We start from the raw sequence: 21,795 nt of genomic DNA, 5'->3' as shown, positions 1-21,795 counted from the left end.
ACGTTGTGAAACATATTTTTGTCAATTATTCTATAAATTCGAACTTGGTAGACTGTAAAGCATCCTCAGTTACGCTGCCTCCTCCGTGCCTTGCTGTAGTTATTACACGGTCGGGATGAAAGCGCTCTTCGGAACTCTAGGATTGGAGGGCGGAAAGTTTGAATTTAGATTCGTCGGTCCTAAGTGTCCTCCTCAACTGTTCATCGTTCTAGTCTTATTTTATTTTTTGGGCCCAGGAGCATCTTCTTGTAATATTTCCTGCTTGAAAGAATAGTTTCTTTACCTCAATCCTACCACGAAGTCCATAGATCTGAAGGCACTGGGTCACCATCCCATTTGATACCGATTGGAAATGGATCTTACATAATTCTATTGGTATTTTCGGAGCGGTTAACGTCTATTCCGTTTGCTTATTTTCCTAGTGAACTTAAGAGAAGTTATTTTTGGACGATCAATGCGTGTCCATGGAATATTTACATCATTTTATGACTATCTTTTAAGAGTCCGATCACTGACCGATTTTTCGCAAAGAATGACTCTATTCTCTTAAATAACCACTTGAGCACGTGCTTCGACTCTTCGTTTAGTTAACAGTTCCTCTTCCAGATTTTATAGTGTTTAAGTATTCTTTAGACTATTGAACTGGTTCACGTTAATGAAAACAATAAGATCGCATGTCACAGATTTGCATTCAATTTTTCCCATATTACGATACGATTGAATAGCGCATACACAACTGTTCACTGACGTAAATAACAACTCCTGACAAAGGTTCTACACACACCACTAGGTGTCGCTGAAACCTTATCATCAAACAATGCGTGATGTTATTTATCTGTTTATTGCCAAGCATCATTCCTCAATAAATTTGTCTCGTTTTCAACAAGATTATGAATTTTCGATCCTTATACGAACAACGTTAGTCCATAAATATGGTTGAGTACGGACTGTCTTTAATTTGGAAAATTATGAAAAATCAATAGTGTGTGCAGTCTTTTAACAATGATTAATACATATTCCAACTTACAAAAATAACGGACTACTGGTGAATCTTTAATACTATTATATTAATTTTCCGCGAAAGTGCAAAATCATCGAATGGGTTATGAGGCTTAGTACAACAAATGTGTCCCAAACGTAAGCACCTCTAAATATAAACTTCAATTATTAATAAGAATATTGGTCTGTCAAATAAAATCAGGTAATAAACAGCCACAATACTTCACCTGGTATTAGAGTAAAAGTTTCACAACAAATTCAGGAACAAATGTTAACAATGTACGAACACAAGTACACATACAAGAAAATAAATAAATAAAAAATAAATAAATATTAATTATAATACGACTGATTATGCCAAAGCTGAAGAATGCAACTTTAGGGATTATTAAATTATTTTTTAATCTTCCCAGACACAGCGTGATCTGCTTTAGACTAGAATATATAACGCAAGTATGATATTTTATTTGTTGTTGCAAATTATTTTTTACTTTATTGCTAATCTTCAGCTTTTAGCAAGATTTACATTTATGAAAACTATGTACTGTACATTCAGATAACACAAATACTACCACCAATTAATAATTAAAAAACACTTTATCTTGTATGAAGACCATACATTCTTAAAAATATGAGATTTAAATCAATGCATTTACTACCTGCCTTCACTGCTCCACTCATAATCCAATTTGTCTACAATACTAAACAAAATAATAACATGCAAACTTAACTCATTCATCAAGCAATGCGAGATGCAAAATAAAAGAACTGAGCAAATAATAAAGCAAAACTACCTAAAAAAAAAAAGTAAAAAAGGGAAACAAGAAAAATTATCTTATGAGCAGGAAGGGAAAAGTTATTATATATTATGATTATCTAAATAATGAAGATATCTGTAGTCTGCAGATAAAATAATACAATATTTTTTTTCCCCTGAAAACAACTTGTGACTTACACGCCTTCATTCCACGATGAATAAGGGCTATTTTGCAGATATACTAGTATATCAAAAAAGTTCACCTGTAAATGAATGATAATGTACCGTTTCATTTCCTTTCTGTTGATTCCAAATTTGAAATCCGCTTGTTGATGGTTATTTTTGTTTCCGACATGTAGCGAGAAACAAAATTTTTTAATACTGATCCATATCATAAGCTAATTGGGAAAATTATGTAAGTTTTAAAAATGGAATAAGTGAAAGACGAAATGTGATTTTTTTTATTGCATAATTAGATTTACAGCTGTAAAGGAAGTTAGAATACCCCAATAGTCCCAATAAGTTTACAACGATACCGTATATTTATCATGTATTTACGTCTTTTAGCTTATTTAATATTCAGGGTAAAAATGCTATTTTATCTGGCACTAGCTATTAATTAGAAGATATGTAACAAACAATGTCACGAATGATCTTGATTTCTAAATGTTTTATTTTTCGGTAGCCAGATGTAAATGTTTGTTTACTCGTCGTTAAGACATTAATCCGGTTGCTATGGTAACAGTTTTCGTTACAGGAACTTGTTTATAATTAATTAACAAGACATAATTCACCAGGACGACATATAATCTAGAAGTGTACTGAACTGCTGTAAAGCAATTAATAATTGTTTTGAAATATAGTGAAGTAGCGACGATATCTTATATGAGGTATACTACGATAAATCTTTAAATAAGTACACTGGCGCAAATCCCGAGGGGATGACAGAGACATGTCCCATCCAATCCTGGAACTGGGGGGAACTGCCCCTCCCCCTAATAATCCGATTTAAAATCTGTTTTTTGGGGAGAAATGTGATGATTTGTGCCCGATCGCTACAAAGGAAAGTGAGATGAAATTGATGTCCTCCCAGAATAAGCTTCAAATCTGCCAATGTACAGAATTACAGAACAATCACATGACATCTAAAAATACTTTTGAAATTAGTTTAAACGACTACTTTAAATCTTTTGAAAATGGTTTAATATTGAGAGTTCATTACCACAAATACCATATTATTATTATTACTGTTTCAAATAAACGAAGGTCATTCTTTATTGAAAATATTAACCAGTAGGAGAAATATTTTTACGAAAGAAGTAATAGCCACAATTTGAACGCCTTTCTTTGGTGGGATTGACGAAAAATGAAAAAATCTCAATCGAAATGCAGCAGCGAGATTTGAACTCTGAACTTCTCAACTGATAATCTACAATCTTAATAGATCTACATCACCGTGTTGGGTAGCTTTAGATCTACTTGTTGTACAACCTAGAAGTTGAAAGTAACATTCAACTCTTGAGACAATTTGACCCTTTTTCAAATTTGCAGGTAAATCAGCCAAAAATTTTGAAAAATCGCTTTCGAAGTATAAGAATTACTATAAAGATCCCCTCTCAGAGGTCACACGGTTACATTTCATGGAATTAATTCTACATAAAAATGACCCAAAGGAAGACAGGAATTAAGGGGACATCATCTTCAGAGTTACCATGACACACATATGAATCCAATTCGGCATTATGAAAGTAGAGGTTTTCATAGAGGATTCTTCCAAACTGGTAGAAATGTTTTTGAATCTTTTCTCTAGAACAAAAAAATCCAACTTTGATCCTGGTTAACGGTAACTTAGGCAAGACATGGGACAGCATAATTATAAATGCAGAAGATCAAAAACTTAATATTATTTATTTTTCTTGTTTTATTACTTTTATTTGTCCCTACATTTCAACAATACCACACACCGCCCCAATTACAAGTGTTTAATTACTACGAGATTCTTCGCTGGACGTTCTTCGTATGTTCTGAGTTTGAAAAAATCTGTTGGAATACGAAGTTGGAACTTTTTTTAAATTTTATAAATTGCTTGCTGAAACTTTACGACATTATTGCTAGCTACAAAATTATGACGACTAATTTTGAGTATACAGATATTTACAGCTAACAAGCTGTACAATGACGATTCCAACGTGATTATTTTTTGATGTTTTCCAGTTGCAACTGTTACTGACTGACTTTTGTATTTAAGTGCACAGGAGAAGAATATATCTATTGTACGGGACATGGATAAAAAGCATTTTTCTCTAGGAGTTGAGGAAGTCCTCTAAACTTTCCCCTCCTAGACTCTGCGACACTTCGTAGATTTATGATTTCTGCTTGCTGAAAATCAATTAATGCTGCCTCAGTTCCTTTTCCTCTAACCTTTCTTTCTACTTTTGTTTTTCAAAAAATACTACGTTTCGATCATTGAGAAGGATGACAGCTCACATTTTTCCGAAAACTAGCCCAGGATTGTAGTTGGTGGTTAGGGAAGAAGGCCTTTAACTTTGTCTACGAGAATATTTGCCTTTTATAATGAAATTTGAGGAATGACAATATAAGAACAATTTTGAAAACGTCTTCCTGCCAATGGTTGTCAGAATTAGCATGATGAAAGATTTATTCACCATGTTATTTATTTAGCAGCAAAACTTCATCGGCACTGATGAAGCAGTAATACTCCGATACTGTTTGCAAAAATTGCGCGTTATTGGATGCTTCAGATAAGATGTATTCGTCTCAAGGAAGAAGTAACTGCTATTTTTTCTTCCTCTTCTTAAAATACCTAGACCCATACCAGTTTCCCGGTTCTTAAATCTTCCAGCCAAGTATTTATCTCTATCACCTCCAAGAATTTATATAAAGGGCAGTAATAAAGTAAGCCCTAGATTTTCTGTAGAATCTAATCATTAATGAATACAGAACTATAAATTCTGCAGTTCAAATATGTACTCAATTTTAACTATACAATATTAACTAACTAACTAACTTTATGGCCTACGGAACCCGAAGGTTCAAAAGCTCACCACTGACTTTTGTCCTTAGCCACCGGGATCCAGTAGAAACGTATTACTATATATATGTGACATCCATCTTAATATTGTCTCCCATCTCGCCTAGGTCTTCTTAACGGCCTTTCTCTGATTAAGTTTCCAATTAAAATTTTGAAAGCGTTCCTGCTTTCATAAATTTGGCTACATGATTTGCTCACCTGAGCCTCCTAGACTTAATGAACTGAACAATGTTAGGTAAACGGTATAAATTATGCAGTTCTCAAATATGAAGTTTCCACCACTACCCATTCCTGTCCCTCCTGGGTCCAAACATTCGCCTAACGATTTCATTTTCAAATATTTTCAGTCTATGACATTATGATATTTAAGCTTTAAATTCTTCCACAGAATTTGCGAAGAGTGTTCTCATTTAGTTACAATATGAAACTTCACACTTCTGAATGAAATGTGTTGAAATGATTGTACCGCAGTTAATCTCCCATTTCGTTAAGAATTCAATTCAATACGTGCATAAATATCCAACGCTGTTACGATACGAAATGGTATCTGTTAGAACACTGAATGGTTAGAACTCAGATCTCAACTGTGGTTGCCAAACCTCTACTGGAGTAAGTAGAAACTAACTAAACTATTTAAGTTAACTATCGATAATAACGACACTATAAGGAGGAGCTATAAACCTTTCGTTTCCACCAGAGTAGAAGGCAACATTCTTACTGCTTCACCAGATTCGCCTGTAACAATCGGTTATAGGTCACTCACATTACAAGCTATGATCTACAAAATAACTTGCTCAGTTGAATTTCTCCCGTCCGATGTACGATGTACCTTCAGTAGAAACACAGTATTTATTTTTCTTCTTTTACCAAGATCAGAAAAATATTTAGCATTTCACATGCTTTTAACACTTAAGATGTCTATCATGTTCTTTTATTATCTCTTTTATTGTTTGTTTTGAGTATGTTTTTAACATTTTTAAATTAAGACTTCCCTGTAAGTCCAATTTCCACATAGAAATAAAACTAAATGCTTTGCCACAAAGGGCTACTGACAACCACAAGCTGCATGCCAAGTTAGGTAATTAGTAACCTTCGAATTTTTGCATATTTGCATACATTTTTTTTCTAATGTGATATCGATACGCAGTCTCCGTTTCAGCAGGTTTCCAGCTGAAATAACGAAATTTTAAAGGGCATATAATCCATACTCGAGAGGTTAGTGCATAATTCTACCTTCCTTAACTCAGTAAAAAGAGAATTTAACAATTCTACTAAAATTGTATAAATAGGGTATGTAAACATGACCAAATACTGAACGGCTCTCGTTGTCTAAACCACAGATTAAAATCTACTTGAACATGGATCGGAAGACTTTCCTTCGTTTAAGGTACACTCAATATCATTGGTGTTTCCCTCATACAGTCATGTTTTACTTGAAGAATGAAATTATTATTTCTACTGCAAATTCAGCTCGTATCAATAAAGTTCTTACCCCAACTTGAAATTCCGTCTCATTTAGTTTTCCAGATTCCGGGTACTGAGTTCTTTGGAAGCCGATCATGCTAAGTGATTCAAGGGAACAGCAGACTTGCATTATCGGTAGTGTCAAAAGTCAAGTCCAATTTATAAAATCTTACATCAATCAACTTTCCAAATTAATAACAACTGGAAGAATGTGGTTTAGAACTGTCCATCGCATCGTGGCTAAACAATAAATTATATCATCAGTTAAATATTGTCCTCTAGCAACTTGTGAGATGGAAAGAAAAACTTGTGTATACGAAAGAAAGTTAATGACACGAAAATATATTTCTCAAAAAATATTTTTATAAAATACTTGTAATTGTTTATTGCAGCTCAAAGTTTAGTAACTGCACGTGCGAATTTGGGGCCTTTTGAATTCGTTTCTTCTACTTATACACAAATGTCTCGTATCGTAACTCATTCACATTGAATGTGCTTATTTATAGAATCAGAAGCAATAAACTCGTTCAATAAAAGGTAGAACAGGATTGTGGAATATTCGTGTCTGTACTGTATACTTTAGTTCATAGTTGCATATGTATTTTGGCATGTTGTAGTGCATATCGATCCGAAGCCTAGTAATATATAGTCTAGCATCGATTTCCAAAGCCATTATTTCTTGTTTGCTACGTAGGAATTTGTTTTCATTTAATTCACACACTGTACTAATTGGATCACTGTTCTGAATCAACACCAAAAAATTTGTATCAGTAATACGTAGAACCCGGGGCAACGTACACGTTCGTTAAAAAGATAGAATGGTTGTATAGGATTTGTATGAAAAGTAATAGGATATATATATATATATTTTTTTTTTTTTCAAAAAATATATTCACAATTTTGACACATCGACTTAATAGTTTCCAAAATATGCCACTTCTCTGTGACTGCCAATCACTGAAGGCTCCCTGGAACGCAGAAACTGGAGTGCTCTTCAGCTCCCGCGTTACGGCCTCTTGAATGGTCAGGACCGAGCTGTGTTGCCGCTTTTTCATGATCCTTTTCAGTCGGAAGAGGGAGAAGTCTGAAGGAGCAACATCTGGGCTGTAGGGTGGCTGCGGACGCTGTGCGATGCCATGTTTGGTCATGAAGTCCATGACAGCAAAGGCGATGTGGTTCGTGATGAAGCTTCCATGATCCAGCGATATCTGGACGGACGCGAGCGACTCGTTTTCGAAGTCTTTCAAGTACTTCCACGTAGAATGCAGCATTCACAGTGTGACCAGGCGATACAAGCTCTCTGTGAACCACTCCCTTGCAGTGAAAACAGATGATAATCAACGTAAATTGTTTCCACTCAAAAACACTTAATCGACCCATGGTATCTCCCATAAGCAGTCTTGATTATGTATGGTCTCACTTGCACTGGGTCTCACCCAGTTTGACCCAAAACTTCACCGCGTAACGCTGCTAACAAATGATTCGTTGTGGAGATGACAAGGCACCTTGAAAGGGGTTCACCTTAAACTTAATCTACACTCCGTCAGCTAAGACCCTACCATCACCCAACTAGCGCAGTAACATCCCCCTCCTTCACCACGTATTAGCGGGGAAAAATCAGTCCTACTGCTTCCCGGACAAACTTTGTATATTATTTGCACTGTATTTTGCATAAATGAATGAACTCTCTAAAATAATAGTTTCAGGATCCATAATGAAGTTGTACGTTCGTCAGAATGAAACTGTTTTTCCAGCACAAAGATAATCTAAAATATTACCCTACATTTTAACCCCGGGTCCAAATCATATGTGATTATACCTGGCTACGCCCATAGAAAGTATGCGTATTAGCCAGTCGAGTAATACTACTGAGCCTACAAAGTCCTAGAGTCAAAAAAAGTCATAAGAGAATATGACTTCTAATTGGCTTTCAGTTCATGTAACATGTACATATTAGCATTTCTTTGTTGGTGAAACTTGTTTGTCTCAGTAGATGCCACGCAATAGTAAATCGGAATAGCAGAATTCATTTCAAACGGAGAAATAGAATCCGATCCATTTCAGTAAGCACTTATAAATTATTTACACCTTGATATTCATTCTAATATTGTTGACGTGCAATAAATGAATCAAATATACCTGGATTACGTTCTATTGGTGGAATGTCAACGATAAACTAATGGTGAGATAAAACGAAAATACTACAAAAGAAAAAAAGAAAAAAAAAAACATCCGCTGTTTGTTCAACGAGCGACGGGCAATTTGTACCTATTCTAGGGCCGTATTCACATACGCTACATAACTTAATATTATAAACCCCATAGGTATGGAGTCTAACTCACTTAACTACATATTAAATGTAAGAGTTGTTGAACTGAGCTATTGTGGACGTACGATTATACTATGTGAGTCAAAGTCCTCTCAATATCTGCTAACGGATGCTACAGAATACAGATACAGAGGTAGGTTATTATTTATTCTCTCAATGTTACTTTAATGACAATGACCATTCAACTGCAAGATTGCAATCCTTCAAGTGATTTGTTGTAGAAAAAAACAAACTTCAATTATGTTTTGCTGTTCGAAGTTCACTAGTCCCTCCCCTTTTCACACACACACACCAAGAACTGAAAATATATCACTATGTAAGCCCATGAATCGAAGTAGGTATTCCTTAATTATCACGTACTGACGATCATGGTGGCAAACAGTCATGGAAACGCATATGAATAAACTAATAATACGGATGTTACGTGAAGTTCAATGTTAACAGTCACTAATATGCATGCATCCTAGAAATTCAGTTTGTAATTTGTATTGCATTTTGGTATTCAAATTTGAAGAGGAGAATTATTTTTCTCAATGTTTCTATTCCAAACACATTGACACAGTATAACATTTAAAAAAAAAAAAAAAAATCTGTATATGAATCGTTTCCTCCCACACACTCGTTCCAGTATTTATTTCCTAATCATTCACTTTCATTAATCATCCGTCTCCTTTATAATAACCATGGGGCGTAAAACTGAAATGTCATTTCATTTAACTAATGCCACACAGAGAATTGGATTAAAAAGTGTTATAATTAACTACAAATCTCCACATAAGCACAGTATTATTACTCACATGAGACGATTAGCATAAAAGGTACATGATTAGGTATTAACTGACCGTTTATACAGTTTTTCTCATCTCAGAATAAAACGGAGTCAACGTAATACTGTTCATCTACTCATAGTAATTCCACAGTAGAAATTTAAAGGAATCATAAGGGACTGATATATCTCTTTTTCTCTTTCTCTCTCGAAAATAATACATAATTACATAACAGCAAAGAATTATGAGAGGTCAACACACAGTGAAGGCAAATAATTTAAACAAGAAAATATCGGTAACAACATAAACGCTTTTTTCTCATAGTAAGCATGTTTCAGTATGGCATTCACACAATTATTTGCTCCTACACTGTTATAAAAAAAACAACAAATAGCAATAAATAGAACTTACCTTGGAAAGGAAAGACTTCGAGAGGAACGAGGATAAAATAAAATCTGTTCTTGTTTACCTCTGTCAATCATTCAGATATACAGAAGCAAAAATGCCAATCTCCGTAGAATCATTCATACAACTACTAATGCAAATCTAATAACGCATTAACAGGGTATTTTAGTAATTCTTCTCGGGCTATCAGCAAGGTGAATGTATTGACATCCGACGTTCCGAATACAGACATTGCATTCATATTAAGGGATTGTAATGAAGAGGTCGGAGATATGGGTATGTATATATGGTGACTCTTGTTCGCCGTAAACCTGATGGAACATTAGGATATTGCGTATATAGGAAGCCGACACATACGGATCTTTTATCTCAACGCAAGCAGTTTCCAATACAAGTCGCAACGTCTTACAGTGCTAAACACCTTGATCCACAGAGCAGCTTCGGTAAGTGACCAGGAAATTTTACAAGAGGAATTCAACCATCTTCGTTCAACGCTACTAGAAAATAGCTACATTCTTACAGATATCAACATGACCATAAAAAGGGCCGTTACTTCGCAACAGAAAGTGATCAAAAAAGTTAAAGAGTGATGAATACCTCCCTACTATCGTATTGCCTTCAATCGGCCGTACCTCTGGGAAACTCAACAGAATACTTGCCAGACATGGTATAAGAGTTATTCATAAACCTCCAGCTAACATCAGATCATTACTCAAACCAGTGAACCTTCACCTGCGCACCCCTGATGTATACCGTATACCATGCAAATATGGCAGAGCATACATAGGACAGACTGAACCTACAATAGAACAATCGATGCAAAGAACACATCAGCTACATAAGACTCCAACCACCAAAAAAGCCAGGACTAGCAGAGTATAGCCTAGAGCTTGGACACAGAACTGATTTTACAAATACCACCATAGTAGCCAAGTGCAGCAACTTTTGGGCAGAACAATAACGAAAGCCATAGCAAAGGAACAGTTTCAATAAGATAATGGGTTTCAACTCACCCGATATATCTGGTCGGCCCTTTTCAGGAACATAAAAACAAACATTCAACCGAACCATTTCTCGTAGCCTCAACAGCCAATCAGGAGCCCCCATTCAGAGAGCTTCCCCTAAATAGCCACCATCTATGCATGCCCATATCTCCGGTCCCTTCATTACAATCCCTGAAGATGAATGCAGTGTCTGTATTCGAAACATCGGCACCTGGCAGATAGCCCGAGAAAATTTACTAAAATTACGTCGCCAGGAAAAATTCAATTCTTTCTCCCTTAATAGGGTAGTAATGGGTTATTCTCTACCATTCTCTATTCTTGTTCTCCCCTATTCTCTTTATTGTTTTCCTAACTTGACAACCACAAACTTTTACTCTGAAATTTCTGCAGTTTAACGAGATACCCTGATTGGAAAAGGGATGAAGAAAATATGAAAGCTATTCGAAGCATTTTTCGTCAGTTTACATTTAAAATAAAAGCAGAAAATAAATATATTAAAATTTGGCGATCATAGTATGTTCAAACGTTGGAAGTACTATGATATCGATGGCTTTTACTGCTAGCTAAGAAATAATAAGAGCATAGATCATAAGATGACTATGCCAAGTACTTCTTATATTCTAGAACAGAGGTCCCCAACCTTGGGTACGACTATCCATTAAGATATGCGTCAGATCTTTCAAGAGTAGGCGGGAAATGATCAGTTAAAGCACAAAACACAACACACTTGCTTACAATGTAGAACTATTATGATTAGGCAAAAGTTTTTAACGGCAAATAAGGAGTTCGATGTAATAGACCGTCAAACTCGTATTAACGCCATTCCCACCCATTATCTTACACTGTTATCATACATTAATTACATCAACCGTTTACAGCTTTTTTGGGGGGAGAGGGTAATGGTAAATCTAATGGTAACTAATCAATAAAAAAAAAAAAAAAAATATTTAAGACAAAAATGAAACAAACAAGGGAAACAACAAATAAAAGATTTTTAACACGCTGTTCTAGGATAATATGTTCTCCCAATATTAAGAACTGTCATTCAAATAATTTCGCAAAGAACGTAAATTTTACGTACTTCCAACGACTATTTAGTTAAATCACCTTTGTATGTCAGCTCTACATGTTCTGAGGACTTGCTTTCCATCCGATGTCGAACTTGGGTTTGCGCAACATTGTATAACGTAACTGCCACTCTATTCTAAACTTCGTAAATTAGTTATTACCGAAATCTGAACAAGTAACTGCGTTTTTAATCCTAATCAAATAGCTTTTTTACTTACATCCTATTTTTTAAACACAAAATTTTCCACCGACTATCCCACAATTAATATTTACCACTTATTCTTCTATTGATATTGCGTAAAAAGTAATAACATCTGCAATACTGACAATATTCACTTTCAAGTACATATATTTTTATCTGGGTAAACAGAGTGATACCCCGTCAAAGATAAATGACGATGGTGAATAACGACAATAACGTATTACAACTGAATTAATTAAATTGTATAGGTTGTGTATACGTAAGTTTAGTTCAAATGGCAAGCATTGAACTCAACTCTGGCAAGTGTTGAGGTTTTTAAGTATTTTTGCATTTTGGGTACAAAATACAGGAGGTTTATTTCTAACATCCCCCTAAAATAGCTAATCATGTGTTGCTAGTGATCAATATTGCCCATAATATGGTCTATTATTTCTCAGAAGAAATATTTCTTAAAGGAATAATCAGTAGGAGTTTGGTTGAAATATCTTCTTACAGACCAAGAAACCGCAAATGAAACAAACGTTCGCGAAATGAAGGAAATAGAGCTTCTGCAGTACTGAACTTAACTGTTTCCTGTTGACGAAAATTACAACTATTTAACTCTTTGCGGTACGGTGTTTCTAAAACATTATCTAAAAGGTGGTATAATATAATTACCACCGTGCTTCAGAGTTAAAGAAGTGATCCACAAACCACGTATATGAATATTGTATGAAAGAAATACTGCCAATTAAACGATCACTGAAGTTATTATTCGTACGTGTAACGCAACAGAAAGTGATGTTGCTTGTAAGCAACTGTAAAATTAGTAGTTTCAACTATTACAGTGAAAAACGTTTTACACATGTTATGAAAAACAATGATTCTTGACAACGTCGCATCGGCATTATATTAGAAGAAATAAACTTGTCTTCGAGTGGCAAACGAAAGCTATAAGAGCAATAAAAGGTTTACCAGATCCTATATCATGTAGATCATTTTTTAAGGAAATATAGATAATGACAGTTTGTACATTTATAAGTGCACGTCAGAGAAAATCAGGATGGTATTGGTTATTGTTCATTCACTTAATACAAAACGTAAAGATGATTTAAATACCCCACATGTCAAGCTAAATACATCCCAAAGAAGCTACAAATATAGTGACATAAAACCGTATAATGTATTACCAATATCTATTCGACTGATGTGTAATTCTATTTATAGTATTAATGAATTTGAAGAAAAGTGTAAATTATAACAAAATCTGATTCTGTATATTATTGATGTTGTCTATTGTAACATTCGTTGTTTAATGACAATAAATATTATTCTACTCTATTCTATTCTAAACTTGTAAAACAGTTACGAAAAAAATGGGGAGACAACGAACTCATCATAAAATCAAGAAATATAACAATGCAAATTGTCAACAGCAAGTGATTGTAATTTCGCAAAAATATATTTATTCAATAAATAGAAACGAAGAACAATCTCGTATACTGCGCTACTCAGATTAACAAATACTAAGACCCGAACTTACTTTGTGTTAAAGAATTCTACTATAATTATGATGAAATTTAGGAAAAGAAAAAAAAAACTACCTTGAACAAACGATAATTGACAACTAGCAAATGAATGAATGACAACTAGCACATGAATGAAATCGAACAAGAAGCTAAAACTCATAATAGGCGCATTCGTGCGTCTATTTATTGAATGTTGAATTATGATCTATCAAAGCCTGTGAATTCACTGCTCTTATTGACTTTCATAACAATGATTCATAGTTTCTTCTTGCATACGCTCAATTAAAACTAATCTAAATCTTCATTCTTAAATAATGTAACTGTACTACAAAATGAAACCATTTACTTAGAACAGAACCCTACGTATAAACCAACTATGTTCTTTTTCCATTACAAAACGCCATTTTCTAACGTTAGCTTGATACCTCGACCAAGATCTTAAAATAAGTAGACAGACATAATAAAATAACAACAAAAGATTCAGTGTCAGGAGCAAATATTCTACCAAACCTTATGGCATTTAATTCAGTCTTCCAAGAAATTTGTACCAAAAAAAAAAAAAAAAAAAAAATCACGCTGCTCGTACGACAATTTGTGATTGATATCTTCAAAGTGGCTGAAATGGAACTTGATTGTTCCAGTATTTACATATACTAATCTGACATCAGAGTTGGTTCCTCAAGTTGTAAAGATAATCGAATTCATGATTGGTTGTTAATTTCTATTTCATGTGTACATGAGTGTAGATTCTGTTTGATTCCGGGCGAAATATAGTAACTGAAGAGGTACCAGAAATTAAAAATCTGTTAAACGTGTGCCAGAACCCTTCGTGGACCGTAGAACCAGGAAATTCAATCCATTAAGGTATAACAATTTTTAAGGCTTAAATTTTCACTATTTTAAAAAGTACTACTGTGAACAGCTATGATTTACGCTACCGTAACGAACTTTTATATTTAAGAACTTTTAGTTTAGTATTATTTTCAACAGCTGGAATTCTAAGCTACTACTTTCAATACTGTTGAGTTTTCTTCTACAGATAGATTTTAAACAAATGATCTCTCTTTAAAACTAAAGGTAAAAATGAAATGAAATGGAATTTTTGAGTTTTACTTCCCACGGTTATGCCGGCTACGCTAAAGGAGATGATGATGATGAGGAATCGCTTTTAAGAAGAAAGTGGAGGAAATGGGAGAACCCCGAGGAAACCCACGCACACGGTTCACTTGGAGGGAGCAGGATTTGAACCAGGGATCCCATGCACCAGAGGTGAAGGCTCTACCACTGAGCCACCGCAGCCCCCAAAAATTAAAGGTAGTGGAATCCTTTTAAATCATTGGGTTGGTGGTTTAAACCAGATTTTATTATTATTATTATATAGAAAAATGGTTAGCGCATAGATGATTTGAGTACGCGAATACTATATAACAAGCATTTTTTTATTTTATGATTAGGACCCTACTGACAATGAAGATCTGTGAGTGCAAAATAAAGACCACCATTTGTCTAATAGACTTCCAGATACACCTTACGAGACCGATTTTCAATGGAATAATACAACCAATAACAGCAGCAATGAGAAAAGAAGTAAGAGGAAATCGGCCAGGCCTTATATTTAATGGCATCATCCCGGTATTCGCCTAGTGAACATGAGGAAAAACAAAGTCAGGATGACTGGTCATATGTTCTCCCGATAAGTGAGAATGAAATAAAATATTGTATTTTCAATAAATTATCGGAAATTTGGTTACGTTATCTGACAATAAAAGCTCTATAAAGCAAACCAATTGACGACACCTCTTAATGCTGTCATGAAAGCAATTTTCTTTCTTAAGTTCAACTATTTTCCAAGTGGAAACAGAAACTCTCCAACTACGGAATGTAATTCCTGATATTTAGTTAATATATCTTCAAAATGTGCTCATTAAAGTACACAAAAGATTGGCAAATCGACGTTACGTTTCAATAACTTCTTGTCGCCTTCCTCATGTGTGTATTTTTAAGAAATTATGTTCCTTTTACAACTGCATAGTCTAATCAGTTTTGATAGCTGAATTATTAATATTCAGCGTCGTAGCGTCAATTTGCTGCCATCATTTAATGAGTAAATTTTAAATTATTAATATGTATCCTATAGAATCATTAAATAACATTAACCGATATTTTATATTTCACTGATATTGTGTTCTCTTATTTTTAAAACTCAGAAATATAGTTGTTTATAATAATGTACATTTAGCCTGACATTTCAAATTCTGAAAATATGTAAATCCATGAATTACTTCAAAGTCTATATTCTGTTTAGTTGTAAAATCATCATCACCATAGGTATTCTGTCATTATTGGCAGGTCACTTGCCTCAACTGAGAAGCTTCCAAGCTCCACGGTATTCCGCTAACCTCTTCGTCTTCATGAACGATTTTTCTATTTTGATATCGTTCATCAATTGTAGCCTCTTTCGCCATTCCCTTCTCCTTCCTGCCACCATACCCTCTAGCACATCCCTCATGGTACGGTTCCTTCTTCGCCAATATCCCAACCGTTTATCTTCCTCTTCTTAATAATATCTAAAATTGTTCTTTTTTCCCCCCACCATTTTTATACCCCTCTCATTTGTTTTCCGCTCAACCCAGTTAATTTTCTATATTCTTCTCCACTTCGAAAGCTTTCAGTCGTTTTTACTCATTTCTGTGTAATGTTCATGTTTCTGCCCCATACAGCACAATACTCCACAAGAAGTATTTTATGAGTCATAAACAGAAGTACTAAAATTAAAATCTTGCAGTATGCAAGTAGAACAAATACAGCAACTGATGGTAATCAGAATGTCAATTTAACACTTAAGGGTTTTTTCAATCCCGTTTTTCATTCAAAGTCGAAAATGTAGAACCTTAAATGGTTTATTAACTATTTCCGAACTTATATTTGATCCATATTCTGAGAAGTATTTTTTCTAGCTAACAGTAGAGTAACAATTTTAGTGTTCATGATGTTCAATCTTTTAAATAATATTTTTTAAAAAACACGAAAATGTAATTACTAGAGACCGGATGTTAGGCAAAATGCCTATTCTTTAATATTAAAGATATGATCAAAAATAACGTTTTAAAGTTTATATGGGGGGTTATAGTTTCGATTTAAGCAAATTTTATGTTGCCTATTTTGCCTATTTCGACCTTTACTGCCTAAATAACTGCTTTAGTGCCTAATGTTGCCTATTCTATGCATTTTCTTCAAATTAAGCCTTCATTGGAAAAAATGTAATTTATATAACATAAATAATACACAGATATATGTGTATATTAGGTGTTTGTAAACACAAGCACGTGGTACGTTGCAATAGATAGGCCTATACAAAGTGAACTTCAAAGATATGCTCATACTTCGGGAAGTGATTAGTGATATATATATATATATATATAAAAACCCAAAAAGTCCTCGTGTATTTTTGTCTAATTCCGTGTCGTGTACGAGTGACAGAGTGCCAACTTGGAATCGAAAATCGAATCCTGACAATTTGAACGAAACCGATAGATGTGCGCATACTTCGAGAGGTGATTCGTGACATAAAAGAAGACAAAAAGTCCTCTTGAATGTCAAGAATCACCTCCCGAAGTATGTACACGCCTTTATGTCTCGTTCCAATTGTTAGGATTTGATTTTGGATTCCAAGTTCGCCCCCTGACACTCCTACACGACGTGGAATTCGACAACATACAAAAGGACTTTTTGTCTTCTTTTGATATCATGAATCACCTCCTGACGTATGTGCACATCTTTCAGGTTCTCCCAGTATATATGAAATGCATAACAAGCTTCGTTTTCATAATTATGTATATACAATAAAAGAAGATATTAACAAAGAAGTATGTTTCTATATTCTTTGAACATTATCTATGACTTGAATCTATTTTTTAATTATATTGAGTATTTATCTTCATTATTTCGAGTTACATTTTAGTGCCTATTTTACTGCCTATTTCTTAAATTTTTAGTGCCTATTTGCCTGCCTATTTTCCAGGTTTTTAGTGCCTAAACATCCGGTTTCTAGTAATTACAAAAGAATGTCGTAAGTTAAAAAAAAAAAAAAAAAAAACCTGAACACTTGTGGAAGATGCAGGCAGCCAATCTGAGAAAATGTGATTGATTGTGCTACAAAAGGAAATGTAACCTGAAGTACACAATGAATTTGGTTACAACATGAAATGGCAATTATAACATTCGATACGGAATTAACCACCTTCATCTTCGGACTGAGAATCTAACAAGAACGCAGCAATCTGATTGTCTTTTCTTTGAATGCCATAACTTACTGCTCCAATTGGACTGAAGCACACTTTACCAAATGAAGCAAGATTCTCGTAATAATTCGTACAACACTGCTTTAGTTCAAAGAATCACCGCCAGTTGGCAACACAAAGCAATGTATTATCGCTACGAAATATTCTGTATCATCAGATCAACTAAAGTCGAATATCGCAGCGAAGTAGAAACAAAAATAGACGTTGTGGACTAAAGTCGAATTTCGCAGTAAAAGGGCTAAAATGAACAATTTTTCATTACTTTTGTTAACGGAAGAACCACTATCCGTACAACCGTATTGCTTTATTGAAGGTAGCAGCTTAGACTATCGAAATTAATAAGCATAAATCATTAAATGAATCGGTCATTGTCAAAAAGGGAATGCGTTTTATTATGACAAACGGTACACAACCTCTTTAATAACTGCATTTCAGGTTTAGAGACGGGCTTAACTGCAGTGCAAGTCAAAATCCATTGAAAGGAGAAACAGTGCACGGAGAGATCACAAATTTCTTGGTTTCATACTGAAATATAAATGCCATCTAGCAACGTAAGTACTAAGGAAAAGAAGATTCATAATCTCACCTTCCGACTGAAGTATTTTCTTGAACTGAAGTTCCCTGGTATGACTCAATCATTTCTTGCTTCACATTCACATGCTCAAGAGGCTGTCTTTCAACTGGAAATATAGACACTTGACTTTCTGAGATTTCACGTGCAGAGCTTGTTGATGGGTAACTACTATCTTGAACTTGTTCCGAACTCACGTCCGTAGGTTCAACCATATCACTGTCTGTCGGAACAGTCATTTCAACACTTTCATTTGGATCAATGAGATCAGTCTGCACATGAGGAACATCAGGTTGACTGGGGATATTCACAATTTCAGTCCTTGGCGCTGTCACGGGGATTATTTCAGTCTCAGAAGGAACTTCTCTTGGAAGATTTGTTTCTTTCACTGACCGACTTGGAATGCTTGTGATTTCAGTTCGGTGAAGTTTGGAACGAGGTTCGGTTCTTTTCACTCTCGGAGATCTTCTTTTAACGCACTGAACAATTTCAAGATCACTTCCACTATCGCGTCTCTGAAAGAGAAACAAATTGACATAAATTAGTCCGCATAATCACGTACAAAAAGTTCAACTTTGCTGTAATTTAAAACAGTTCTTATGTCGAACTGTGGTGAACCTACCTTCTCACAGACAAGAGCCCGACCCTGGGGGAGGCCGGGTACTCCCCAATGTTCATGTGAGCCCCATGTATTTTTATGAATATATATTTTTCATTGTTACATGTATTGTTATATGTATTTATGAATATACTATATTTGGCATAATTTGAATTCAATTTGTCTTAAAAATCCTCATATATACCTTCTTAGACCACTGCAACCAAACACCCATCTGAATGCCCCTCAAAGTTACAGAGAAATCGGCGCCCTTGGTCACAGAGATTTTTTTCTTTTGTTTATTCATGTATGTTCCCTCAATAACTTTCTTCTAAAGGGTTCAAGTGTTAATATTTCACTTGTTTAATTCAAAATTTCGCGTTCTTGAGTTAGATAAGTCTTCTCTAAGTAGTACTGACTCATCGTTATGACAAAGTGCTAGTTACGGATCTTTATCTCAGAAAATAATTATTGAATCTGTTTTCCAGATACACAATCAATTACAAAATAAATAATCAATTACAAGATAAATAATCAATTACTGCTTCTCGAAGTAACTGAATTATTATATGGAGTGTGTGTGTGTAAAGATAAAGGAAGAACAAAGATTCTTATACCAATATTTCTACATGAGCCAACGGAAGAAAATTCAAGTTTAGTTTACTTTCTGCCAAATAATGGTAATTGTATTCATTATCTTGTATGAAATGTTATCACTAGAAAGCACTCTCTTATGTAAATTCAGGTACAAGAGGTTGAGGTTGTTGTCATATACTCCCAAATATTTTGTATTTGATGACATCAAATATTGACAATGACTTCTAAAGTATCAACATTAATATGTGTATCTACAAGTAATTAATTATCATTATTAATCAGGACGATTAATGGTAACACGTGAAATAATGAAGTAATTTTAATTTTACAGAGTCATTCGAATATATAACTAAATACTAGAATAAATTAAACATATATATATTGTGTCATTAAAAATACATTAAAGCGTGGTTAATTTTCATAGCTTTCTTCAATATCCACTATGCGAAAGAAGTGAATAATAGCAAATTGACGCTACACGGAGTGGATAAAAAGCTAAATAACTTTGGAGCTACTATACCTTTATAATATTCCATCCCTACATAGCAACGAAGCATCTCGCACAAGGCATCTAATCACATCGACATAGTAGGCCCGTGAAACAGGAATTCATGCAATCCCTTCTACAGACATTCCTATGAAATTCCCTGAAGCACCTCCGCTAGGAAATTATGTGGGGTTTCCGCTGCTGTTTAAACGTGCGTTGGGCCATCGCCAGCCGCACATACTCGACGGTCTTTGGAAAGTTTGTGGAGAAAAATGAAACAGTTTCAACGCAGCTTCCTTTAGTAGAAACTGAAATGTAGGGCGAAAGCTAAAAGACAATGTTTCTATATCGAGCACAACGTGGTCGCTTCGCAGTATTTCTTAAAATGATGAGGGTGCCAAATTCGTTACCATAAACCTGACATGACTTTCTGTACACATGTAAGTCAAATATTTTTTTTAAAGAAAAACTTACACACCTAAAAACAGTTAACCCACTGAACTATAATGAAATTTGAGTTCTGCTGCAAAAACTTTTTAAGTTAACCAGCAACGATACATAGTTGTATCTTTGGCGTGGGAGACTCGGGTTCGATTCGCGGCGGGAGCTCATGTGGTTCGGATTCCACGTTAATCAGTAGGTCCACGTTTCATATAGCCTCGCTGCTGAACGGGACGTTAAACTCAAAATCAACTCAACTCAAATCATTACTGATAGTGCGTACATTCGACGAGCACCACCACTCGTGAAAGATCCAAGTAAACATCTGTTACGTTGTATTCAGCTCTACAATTGCTGACATGAATTGTGACACATGGTTATTCTATTCAGCTGAAATTATGATTTTTTTTAAAGGGTTACGAGTTGGACTTTAGGATATAATATTACGCAAGTGAATAGCCCTTAAAACATAAATGCCGACGAATAAAAAGGCGGACAATGAGAAAAAAGTGAACTTCGAACGTTTTGGAATTCAGGTTCTCAATTATCAAGTACGTTATGGGCTCCAATACATAGCACCTCTGGAAAGCTTGTTTCATGCTGAAGAGAATGAACTATAAACCTTAACTTTCCAATGATACAATAGCTATTTCACTGCGAGCCTATAATTTTCTTTATATTAACAGGGTTAATGAGCCCCAGGGACTTACTCCGTTGTTCATGGCACCTAATTTTTAGTGCATGAACATACAGGGGACGGACAAAAAAATCTAAAAAACACTTCATACAGGACACATAATTTTGGCCCTCCGCTGTACAACACGTATTGCGGTTGCCGATCGTTTTTTTGTTTTCAATGTGTCATGTGGACCTTCCTCTTCCGTCAGCAGTAATCAGTTCACATGAGTGTCGTGGTGTGAAAGTGGAGCGGTAAAATGGACGACCTGACAAGACTTCCAAAGAGGCATAATCGTTGGTGCCCGTCTGGTTGAAGCTTCAGTGGCAACAATGGCGAACATTGTTGGGGTATTAAAAGGCACTGTGTCCAATGACACGAGGGCATACACAGTTCGTGGGCAAACGACGTTTGCAAAGCACAACAGTGGTCGAAAGACAATCCTGTCAGATACGGACCGGAGGGCATTAAAATGCATTGTAGCAGCTAAAAAGAAGACCACTGCATTAAAAATTACGTCTGAACTCAATTCCGGCCTACAGAACCCGGTTTCATCGAAAACAATGCGA

At 34.9% G+C, this 21,795-nt stretch overlaps 1 protein-coding gene across 1 annotated transcript in view; it reads right to left on the bottom strand.

Annotated features, from left to right (window-relative positions):
* The window catches only part of LOC145694464 (uncharacterized), an 81,342-nt gene that overhangs the window by 37,439 nt on the left and 22,108 nt on the right, over nt 1–21,795 (bottom strand). Inside the window, exon 3 of the mRNA XM_081770750.1 lies at nt 18,443–18,942. Coding sequence (XP_081626876.1) covers nt 18,443–18,942 — 500 coding nt within the window. The remainder of the gene's footprint in view (nt 1–18,442; nt 18,943–21,795) is intronic.

The sequence above is a fragment of the Thermobia domestica genome, chromosome 9, assembly GCF_964235325.1.
Source record: "Thermobia domestica chromosome 9, izTheDome1.hap1.1, whole genome shotgun sequence".
NCBI classification, from domain to species: Eukaryota; Metazoa; Arthropoda; class Insecta; order Zygentoma; family Lepismatidae; genus Thermobia; species Thermobia domestica.
Note: the sequence above shows the minus strand (reverse complement) of the source record. Positions and strands in the feature narration are given on the sequence as shown.